Genomic DNA, 11956 nt, shown 5'->3' with positions numbered 1-11956 from the left:
TATATATATATATATATATATATATATATATATATATATATATATATATATATATATATGAACAGAAACCGAAAATTTAAAACCTATGGATATCCCTTTAACAACAACAATAACTGTGAAGAGTTTCAGTGCCAAAGGAAATTCAACACGTGACTTGAAACTGTCTATAACAGAAATTGTTTTGACATCGAAGACAGTAAAATAATAATAATAATAATAATAATAATAATAATAATAATAATAATAATAATAATAATAATAATAATAATAATAATAATAATAATAAGAAATGGGGTTGAAAGAAAACACAAAAAATACTTTGATAAATTTAATGAGAGATTCGGTAGCAAATAAAACAATGCGCTTACATTTCAAAATAATAAAGGAAGAGGGGTGGTATAGGGGAAAAATAAAACCAAAAGAAAATGCCGAGAGGGGGAAAAATAATGAAACAGATGTGGAAAAAAAAATAACAAAAATAATTCGGGTGAAAATGGAAATGAATGAGGAAACAGATTAAGAGTATGTAATGTCATTATTGTTCTTGTTTTAGTGTTTTGTTTCAAATTTTTAAACTTTTTTTTTTTTTAAATCACTTGCTGTACAAGTATTCATAAGATGAGACTTTTCTTCGAGTAAGTGTAGTAGTAGGCTATTTGATGAGAAAGTTTGAAATTTTTTTTTACAGATTTTATTGAAATTCCCACGACACCCCCCATGCCCCTCAGTAGAGGGGTATATCCCGAACCCCTTCCCTCCCTTATCAATTCGGGAATTAACGAAATTATGATATATAAAAGTGAGCAAAGTTAAAATTCACACAAAAATATACACAGAAACATCAGGAAATTAAAGGACTCGCCATTTTATGACCATGAAGTCACTAAAAAAAAAAAAAAAAAAAAAAAAATTACTCGTGTACACAGAAACATCGTAACTATCTTGAGCGTCCTCTAATTCTTTTACGGGAATATCTTAAAGGGGGCATTGAGTAAGTGCCTACTCGCTTGCTTTAATTCGCGAGTCCTGTATCTCATTCACTCCTATTCATAAAAAAAATTTATGGGCAATGCGTATTGAAAGCATGTTAATAATGTCCTTTCCACAGAATACTAGACTCCGCTCAATCACCGTATTTATCAACAATTTCTTACGACTTTTGTTTTTATTGGAAATATATATATTTATCAAATATTTCATCGGTTGGAAAGGCAGGATTTAATAAAATGGGTGATCAACATACCAATGGCAGATAAAAGGAAGAGGGGAAAACATACAGAGAGAGAGAGAGAGAGAGAGAGAGAGAGAGAGAGAGAGAGAGAGAGAGAGTCCTAACCTACGCAGCGTTGAACACAGGAACGATGAACCATGTACCGAGGGGCTCAGTCTCGGCACAGTGTTCGAGATTGAGTGTTGGTCAGGTTCGGACATATTCTAAACATTTTCATTTTTATTCACTAGGAAATAGTGAATGAAATAAAGAATGACAAGAAAAAAAAAACGAAAAAATAAAATCCTTCTTGCGCCACATTAGATCTGCGCGCTGAGAATGAATTAATATGATAAATTACCTACGTGATATCTACAGATGACATTAGTTCACTATATGACTTGGGAGATGGATTTTGCGGTCTCGACACGTTCGAAACATCGGGATCATCTTCGTCTGTCTTTCATTTGATTCCTAAATTTCTTTAGCTCCAATGAATCCATTCTTTTGTTCATCCCTTTGCCTTAATCTTCTTTTTTAACTCTTCTTTTTGTAGCTCCAATTCATCTTTTATTTTATAGAAGTTCTAGAATCATTTCGAACATTTTTGGGCGAAATGATTCGGACGCTTCGAAGGTCGGACGCAGTTTTCGTCTGCATGCTGTATTCGTTTGGAATGAGACAGTGATCATCGAATGTTTTATCATCGTTAATTTTTGTTCCGGATGACACAGTAGTGTTATTTAGATGCTGATAGTAAAAAAAAAGAAAAAAATATCTTTATTCTGTTAGTGCTGAGGAGTTGAATGCATGTGAGAAAGGCGGCGTTTAGATTCTCCAGATTAACAAGGTCTGCTGTAACGTTATTATAACTCTTCCTATGTACACATATTTATAGACTAGTGTTCTCTTATTTACAGTTATTTATACTATGTTCAATACCCAAGTATCGTCGGCTCCTTACCAAAAAAGATTTGGCTGCTACCGTTATCAAGAGATCTTTGTGTAAGACGTGGTTATGGTCAAAGCATTTACATATATTATTTATATAATCTATTTATAAGATTTACATGTCTTAATAGTTATGAACCTTGGTACAAAATTAGCCTACAGAAAGCGTTACAATATAGTATTTTTTTCTGCATTCATTATAAAAAAGTATTAATATACGGAACCTGTAGGTCGTGTTGCTGCTAAGGTAAATTACTTGGAAAAGATCACGAGATAAGGATTAAAAACAAAATAGTACATTGAGGCTTCTGATATAAAATGATTGCTAAAAAGTTAACTACCTATAATAATAATAATAATAATAATAATAATAATAATAATAATAATAATAATAATAATAATAATAATCAAATTTCAAGAGCTCAAAATTGCCATAAAAAGTGCTAAAAAGTGAGAGAGAGAGAGAGAGAGAGAGAGAGAGAGAGAGAGAGAGAGAGAGAGAGAGAGAGAGAGAGAGAGAGAGAGAGAGAGAGAGAGGAAAACGAAAACAGACTTGCTTTACATGAACATGTATGAGTTTGTATTGAAAACTCATTCGCTCTAAAAGTAAATAGACAGAGAAATCAGAGAAAAAGTTCTTGTAAAAATTCTTCTGATAAGTAATATTTAACCTTTTTAAAAAACAAATAAATGAAAAAAATAGGCCTATATTGAGAAAAAAATAAAAAAAATAATCGAAGCCTCAATCACGAAGACTTATTAACTTGTGCTTTCGTCACTTATAACTTAAGAATACCCCAAGTGAACTTCGATCATCAATGTCGTTTCCGCCTCGGATAAAAAGACACGCAAATTTCACTAATAATAAAAATAAAAAAAGAGAGAAATAAAGATCAAAGGTGAGTATACTCAGGTCTTCTTGATTTATTGTCGTAAACAAAGGACGAAACTCAAGATCGCCCCTGTCTAGAATGTCCCTACATCCCACAAACATTGTGTTTAGCAAACATTTCACAGACGACACCCAAGGTAAGGCGTGACTTGTTTTGAAAAAGAACTCAAACATTATTAGGACGACACACTCGATTATATTCTATGGATGTCCTTTTCTATCATAAACTCGCATCTAAAAGAAGATCCATTTTCGAATCCCACTGCAATTCAGTTTTCGTATCCAAATATTTAGGCTGAAGTTTTCCCCCAGAGCTTATTTACATCCAAGTATTTCGTCATATTATAAAAGACTGTTTTTATGCTTAATAAGATACACGAGTTTATCCAGAAGACGAGAGGTTTGGGCAAGGGGGCCACTTACGAAACAATGACGCCCCCCCTATGTCCCCCTCCGACCCATCCGTCATGAATCACTATTCCATCTGACACTTCCTTCCTTCTCTCCTTTCTCGTGTCACATGAACCACCACTGAGTCGGTCTGGTGAGGAGAGTGCCGCGCGGGCCCACCGTAAAAAAAGAGAGAGACCATCTTTAAACCACTATGAGTCCGTCACTGGGTACTTTACTCTCGTGAGGGAACTCATCGGTGATGTAGTAGTTGAACATGACCCAGTAGATGGTGAAGAGGATGAAGAACGCCGTGGGGAAGATCCTGCGGGCGTAGAGATCGATGATGGAGAAGCGCTCGAGGACGTCCTCCTCGGTGAGGACGGTGTTGCTCGGCGTCATCTCCGACATGATCTTCCTCTTGCGGGTGAGCATCTGCCAGACGGTGAAGGGCGGCGGGGGCGGCGGGGGCTGGTCGTCATCCTGCTGGAGGTCGACCTTGATCACTGTGGAGTCACTCTCACTGTCCTGGGAGCGTTCCCTTTTCATCTTGTCTTTTCTATTGAACTTAAACAAACTGCCCCGACTGGTCATGCTGCCGCTGTCGCTGGCGGCGATCCAGGCGTCTCTCTTCCCCTGCAGGGGATCCACCTCCCCACTCACGACTGTCCTGTCCAGGCCGTCGTCCTCCATCTCCTCCCCGCCACTGTCCACGCCACTCCCCCCTCCCCCTCCTCCGCCCCTGGAAGGGGTCACGATCCGCTCCCGCAGCCCCTCCCGCTCGCAGGGGTCCTGAACAGCCTCCAGGCTCTCAGGCACTACACTTAAAGGCAACTTCAACGCCTCCTTCAGGGAAGCCTGCGCGTCCACCGGAGTGTCCTTGCCGGACGCCTCGGCCTCCTCTAAGGCCTCCTCAACCATGGGCACGACGGACAGTCCCACCTTCAGCGTGTTCCGCAGGGAGGACCCGATGTCCACGCCCCCGTCTTCCTTCACCGTCGTCGTCACCTGCATCGTGGCGTCCTTCTCCGCCGCCTGCAGGAGTAAGAGGAATTTGTAAGGGCACGAATGACAGGAGATCAGTCATGGAAGAAACAAGAACAGTAAATTGTAGGTAATGACATAACCCACTTTCCCGGGTGTCAAAAGTGAATGTCAAAATGGGCCTGAAAGTTAGCATTACTACAGAACCACATATAAAAGCAACAAAGACAAAAGTATTTTGATTTTACTCAAATTAAAATACAAATTCTATGAAAACAACTACTGCCCAAACATCCCCTCACACAATATTTTGAATTTATTACCACATGAATAATTTCAGCCAACACAATGAATCAGAGAAATTGACGAACTGGTTCTGTTCGTACAAAGATCTTTATTTCATCAAACCATATTGCAAGAGTATCCAGGTGATATGATGTAGAGAAGGAAGATAAATTAGAAAATTATCAAATACTGAAGGTGAGGTTCATCAGAATCCTGTACAAACTGTAATGATAAGTAAATGTGATGTTACTCTGAAAATTCTTAAGCCATCTTTAGTGAGGGTATGGATCAACTTATGTGATTTTTAATTTTCATAAACTGTTTTATTAGTCGCCTCACATTTAGGCATGTTTAGGGTGTGTGTGTGTGTTTGCGTGTGTGTGTGTGTGTGTGTATGTGTGTGTGTGTGTGATTTGCCAATGCATGTGTGAGCTGATTTTCTCTAAGAGGCTTTTCATTCCTGTAAATATGTGTACCGTGCCTTGTGTTAGCTTTTCACTTACATTTTTATTTACATGATGTGTACCGTGGCTTGCTTTTATATATATATATATATATATATATTATATATATTATATATATATATCTATATATATATATATATATATAGATATATATATATATATATATATATATTTACTTCTGTAGCGTGAGGAGATAAATGTCGATAGGAAAACACACACACGCACGCAATCTATCTCCTGCTCTCTCCAGCACCCTGAGCAAGAAAGATTCCACCCGTCAGCACTTGAGGGGAGTTGAGGTTTAAATGGCGTCTCTGGGAGAGCTATTTCCAGCTTGGTGACAAGAGAACTCTTCCAGAGCTACTCTCTGCTAGTTGTTATTTCCTTTTTCTACTGTTTTATTCTTGGTATATATATATACGGAGAACTTCCCTCTGACCGTTTTGAATCGAGGTCAATTTTTTTTCTTTCTTTTTAGTGTCATTAGTTAAAATCTCTGCCTTTCTCTCTTAACAATAAAGTGAGGAGTATCTTTTAAAAAAAGGTTTTTACGTGTGAAAGGAAATCCGACAAAATTTTGTCTTCTTTCGTCCCTTTTTTTGTTTTTGTTTTTACATTTTATAAAATTTGTTATCATTCTTTTCTAAACAGAGCAAGGCTTCAATTACCAAGTATGACTTATTACCACGAATCAGATGACTCGAAAAGTCAGCAACTGCGAGTGTGACTTTCACAACGGTTTGATCTAAAATCCACTTCTGATACATTTTCCGAAAATTCCATTTACTCCGGGAAACCAATGCGGGTCTTAGAATTGCTTGCTGCTATCTTGAAAGCAAGACTGATTCTCAATTTTTCTCTTATTCACTCTTGAAAACAAATACATTACTTCTCTTACTTTCAGTCTTGAGAACAAATTCTGAGCGTTATCTTTCTTTGCATTTACAGAAGAGAGTAATTTTGACGCACATTTCATAATATATAATATCGATTCTCGTGTTTAACACTTAGGTCCGAAAGCTAAGTCGGAATTTTGATTCTAACTTAAAGGCCAGCGTGAATTGATTCTTGCATTTTTTGTTATTTGTCTCAGAAAAAGAGAGAGAGAGAGAGAGAGAGAGAGAGAGAGAGAGAGAGAGAGAGAGAGAGAGCAAGCGATTTTGGTTTCCAATATGATTCTTGACCTTAAACGTTTTCGGTCGGGCATTTACCCTCTATCCCACGGGTGAGCCTTAGAATCTTTGACCTCTAACTCACACAGGTGACCCTTAGAAACTTTGACCGCTTACGTAATTCTAGATTTCCGTTTTCGTCACTCACGAATCCTTCGTCATGCTTTGACGGGTAAATCTTATAATGAATTTCGTACTCAGATGGAACTCTGATGTATCTCCAACTTTTAGTAAATAGAATAAGTTATCCTGACCCTATTCTTGACCTACAGAATATGGCCTTATACATTTGGCACTGCCAGTGAAACTTTTCTAATTGTGAAAACTGAATACTTAGTATATATTGGGATTGTGGACGAGCTAGACAGTGACAGTGTTTTAAGTAAATGATTTCCATTTTTTGGAAGGCTGGGGGTGGGGGGGAAGGGAGGGAAGAGTGTTTTAAATAAAGAGGCAGAGACAAATACACGCACACGCGCATATATATATATATATATATATATATATATATATATATATATATATATATATATATATATATATATATATATATACAAACACATTTATGCCATACTTCCATTTTCTGCCAATCCTAAAGAATATAATATAAGCACAGATTATGCAGTGAAAGATAAATAGCATTAAATGTCTTGCAAGCGACGTCTGAAAAACACTAGACACACACGAAGAATTTTGTGAAAGTTGTATATCTGAAATGAATGACATGCGAGCCCCACTGATTCATGCTTATACATTAATACATTTTAGAGAAATTTCATCATAAAGAATGAAATACATGTACCATTTAGGAACGAGTATGCATATGAATGAAACCATGATCAAATTAAGCTTACATTATCTTTTCCCAACCAATCTAATTCTACTACACAAAATACACACTATCAACGTCTAATCTAATTACACTAAACGACACTCTGGCTACGTTATTCTAACAATGCAGCAGAGGAGTAACACATCAATGACCAAAATACATAATATGTCTCATATTATTTTAATATTTTCTCTCACTTTTTGTTGATCTACAACTATCTCATCAAATGCTTGTTTGTAAACAGCAACAGCAACAGCAACAATAACAGCTCTCACTATTTCAACATCTAAAAGTGTACACATGCTGCTTTTTTTTTCTTTTTAAATTTAAGGTATAACCTCCGCTGCAAGAAGAAGGATAGATTAGATTTAATTAAGCTCGAAGGTTTTTTTTTGGTTTTTTTTTGGTATGAGAATGAAAAGAAGAAAAAGAGAAACAAAAGAAAGAAAAATGGAGGGGGTGGAGGTGGGGGTGGGGGGGGGGGGGTGGAGGGTGCTGAGAATGAAAAAGAGGAAGAAGGAGGAGAATGGAAATAGGACGAATGAAAAAAAGGGGGGGGAGGGGGTGGGGAGAGCAGAGGAGAGAAACAGAATGCGTTAATGATGGAAAACGAGGTGGAGAAATAAGAGGAGAAAGATAGAGAAAGAGGAATAAAAGAAGAGGTGAAAAATGGAGAGAAAGAATACAATAGACATAAGAAAAGGAGGAGGGTGAGTAAAAGAAGAAGGAAAATGAGGAAGTGCACAAAAAGAAAAAAATGAGCGGAAAAAAAAGGATGAGACAATGGAAAAGAAATACAAGATGAAGGAGAAAGCAAGGAAACGGAGAAATAGGGAAAGAGTGATCATGAAGGATCACAGCAAAAGTAAAAGATATATATATATGTGTATATATAAAATGGAAAAAAAGACGAAGAAAATAAAAAAAACATGAAGAACAAAAGAAACACACCATCAAAATACATCAAAATTACCACGGCACAACAAACAAACACACATACCAACAACGGCTACAGCAATACAGAGAGAGAGAGAGAGAGGAGAGAGAGAGAGAGAGAGAGAGAGAATCTAAAGCTACTGTAACGGAGCACCTCGAGTCTGACATCATCATCCCAGAGAGGTTTACTGATAGATAAGAAGAATGAAAAAAAAAAAGAAAGAAAGCGTGCAACGGTAGTAGCATCATCAAGATCAACATAGCCAACATCAAGATCAAGATCATCACGATCATCACGATCAAATCCTCTCTATAGAATGTGGGCACACACCATTATCCGTTCGGTTATCTGGTGTTTCAGGTCCTCTAGTTTCTTGCGCCGTTTGTTGGCCGCTCTCTCGACGAAGTTGATGCAGGCGAACTCCAGGACGGCGGCGAACACGAAGGCAAAGCACAGAATGACGAAGTAGTCGAGGGCAGTCGCGTAGGAGACCGCCGGCCAAGCCGACCGCCCGCCGAAGCCCAAGGTGGTCATGGACAGCACAGTAGTCACACCTGGGCGTGACGAAAGAAAACGGCACACCATGAGGACGCGACTCACTGTAAAGGGGAAACTAAGAGTAACTCAAAGGGGAGACCCACCCTCTCCTCCAACGACTTCTTGGCGTCCTCCAGCTTCTTCCTGCGGTGGTTCGCGAAGCGCTCCAGGAAGTTAATCATGGCGAACTCGACGATGGCGCCGAAGACGAAGGTAAAGCACAGGATCACGAAGTAGTCTAAGGACGTCGGGTAGGAGGTCTTGGGCATCTGCTTCCGACCCCCGAAACCGATGTTGGTGAGAGAAAGCACTGTGGTTCCACCTGATTTCAAAGAATCACGATCGTGAGGGTAAACCGGAATAAAAAAAATCAACTCCTGACTTGCAGAATTATGGGTCTACAACATGGAGCAATCAGCTGAGAACGGCAAGGCTACTTTATAAAGTCAGGCATTACTACTAATTGAACTTAAGAGAGTGTCAACATTACTTCTAAGCACTGTCTAAAATGACAGGTAATGCAAACGACCATGCAACATTAACCAAACTGGATGTCCAGATAAAAGTGGATCATACTGAAATATCTATTCAAATAAAAACAATAACACACCTACATTTACGACGTCCATCTCTACGTGAACTTAAAACTAAAATATTACGGGCAACAAACTTTAATCTACATAAAGGTTAACAGACAGAAAATTGTTAATGAAATACCTGTAAAGAAGATGAATGATTATAAACACACTTACAGAGGAATAATCACATAGTCAGGGCTGAGGAACACCCGTGTTTTTACGACACTCGATATTCATAAATTGACAGTCAATTGTCTATGTTTGCCTAACATCACAAACGATCCTCGGACTTATTACATGATCAGGTCATTTTAAAGCACATTTTTCAGGAATGAATTAGTCTCCATTCAGGAATGTTATGTTTCCCTTTACACGAGGAAACGAAAAGCATGACATATAAAAGACAAACAGAATATAAGAGAAATGACAGGAATGAATGCATGGGGGGAAAAGCAAAGCACAATATAAAGCAAAATAAAATGTTTCCATCACATGAAGACAAGAAATAAATTGAAATTTTTTTCACTGCACAAACTAAAGTGTTGAATGAAATGAAACAAATAATGGAAAAATAAATTGTAAAAAAATGTAAATCTGATAAAACCTTAGACTTGTCTTTACTTGCTTCTCACGAAGGGTAAATAACACGAATAAAAGTTTTAGGAAATCAGGGAATTTTATTGCCGATTACTTTTTTTTCCAAAAATAGAAGCAAAAAGAAAAAATGAGTTGACAATGACAAATGGGAACCAAAACAGGACAAGGGCCATTAAAACATTATAAAAATGAAGGGGGACTGAGTGAAAGTAAAGAGAATAATGAAAAAAAAACAGCTATACTTTAGCAATTATTATTGAAAATAATTATTGAAAAAATACATAGAACATAAATAATGGAAAGCTGACATAATACATAAACGAACTGTAGATTATATAATGATCTAATCTTAACTAAACAAACTGATTCTTCATTATATGTGAATATCACCATGAAAGTGGATGATGATATAGATCCTATATAAAAATACAAATAATTATAAGGAAAACAAATCTGAGGGAAATAAATCCAAGAAAAACAATAAAAAGACGGAATAAAGGACAGGAATCAGACATAAAGATACGAAAACTAATACAGTTGAACCTCTGATGAATTATGACCAATCAAGATATTCAGAATGAGTGTTTTTTTGCTACAACTGTTTCATCGCCTATAATACTGTTCCAAAAAATTTGAAAGGGGTTATTTCTTAGAAATTGAATTTCAGAAAACGGATTATTACAAAATGAAAATACTGCACTATTTCCACCGTGAAAATACTTCTTCATATCAGATTTCTTCTGAGCGCATTTTTTTTTTTCAAATTCTCCTTAATTAGTTTTCCTGTCTTTAAAAATCAAGTGCTTTTTTGTGTTTTATTTCTCAGTAAAAATGGTAGGGAAACTACGGAATTCGTAAAACTTACAGGGACATAATTTACAAGTATTTACAAGTTCAGTAACATGTTTCTAACATAAAACTAAAAATTGATTATGTCAACGTCAGTTTCTGAGACAAAACTGAATATACACACATCTAAGGAAAAAATAAACAACATACACATAACATATATCTTACGAATATATGGAGAGAGGAAGAAATAAATTAAATTAATATATATTTATTACAAAAGAATTTTTCTCAAAATATTTTGCAAATTCAAAATTCAACTACATTTCTAATATTTCTATTGAATCAACATTTCATGTCTCCGTTTTCAACAATGGCTGGAGGGCAAATCTTTATTGGACCAGAAATGTATTTATTTCTATTACTAATTTCAGTTAATAATATATTATTACCTTCGTAAAGTTCAATTGTCTACCATGGCAAATCATTTTGATACGTGAGAGAGAGAGAGAGAGAGAGAGAGAGAGAGAGAGAGAGAGAGAGAGAGAGAGAGAAATACTAACCGGCCATATACAGTAATTCTCTACATGCTGTGATGTCATACAGTACACGACAGGCAAAATTCTTTTTTCCTTTTTTTCTTTTGTTCTGACACCGATAAAATGCAGGTAGAAGAATAGATAGATAGACAGAAAACAATGAAGAAACAGTAGATAACAAATGCTAAATACTATACAACGTGTAACAGATAACAGGTAACAGGTAACTCAGGCATGCTGTGAAAATTATTTCGCTGGAAAAATTGCTGCTTTTAAAACCCATTTTCATTTCGAAAATATTCAGTTAAAGACGCACTTTATAACAACACCAGCTGAGAGAAAAAAATGAATAAAAACTTGTTTTAGAAGTTATGAACAAAAACTCACATGAACTCGATGTGATCGATTAACATTCTTGCTAAAAATAAAGGAAAACTTTTGCAGTACAAGCAATAAATCGAACTTCTATTGCAGGGAATGAATGGCAAAGTAAATTAATATTGCAAGGAACGAATAGCAACGTAAATTAAAACGGCTGGATAAAAAGTGTTAATACAATTAGTAAACAGCAAATCGCGCATACCAAATACGGGTAGGTCATGTGTCCTTTTAATCTCTAATATTACCATGAATAATTAAAACCATCTCTCGTCGATATCAGGTGACAAATTTCGATGAGTAATAAGAAAGTGATCCACGAAGTCAGAATCAGTCTTAAGGAATAAACGAATTTTAATTATTCACGCAGTGTAATGCATACGGCCACGAAGTCAACGCCATTTATAAAAACGGTTGAAGG

General features: G+C 36.5%; 1 protein-coding gene across 5 annotated transcripts in view; it reads right to left on the bottom strand.

The window, feature by feature from the left end:
- Window positions 1-314: 314 nt before the first annotated feature.
- LOC135206076 (gamma-aminobutyric acid receptor subunit alpha-6-like) overlaps window positions 315-11956 on the bottom strand; it is a 469276-nt gene continuing 457634 nt past the window's right edge. For 4 of the 5 annotated variants that reach the window (XM_064237277.1, XM_064237274.1, XM_064237276.1 and 1 more), the window contains 2 exons: window positions 8448-8671; window positions 315-4478 (listed from right to left, as the gene is read on the bottom strand). In XM_064237277.1, coding sequence (XP_064093347.1) covers window positions 3648-4478; window positions 8448-8671 — 1055 coding nt within the window. In that variant the 3' untranslated portion in view covers window positions 315-3647. Of the gene's footprint in view, window positions 4479-8447; window positions 8672-8758; window positions 8977-11956 lie in introns of all 5 variants that reach the window. The other variant, XM_064237275.1, reaches the window with a different exon arrangement.

Source organism: Macrobrachium nipponense, chromosome 29 (genome assembly GCF_015104395.2).
Source record: "Macrobrachium nipponense isolate FS-2020 chromosome 29, ASM1510439v2, whole genome shotgun sequence".
Taxonomy (NCBI): Eukaryota; Metazoa; Arthropoda; class Malacostraca; order Decapoda; family Palaemonidae; genus Macrobrachium; species Macrobrachium nipponense.
Note: the sequence above shows the minus strand (reverse complement) of the source record. Positions and strands in the feature narration are given on the sequence as shown.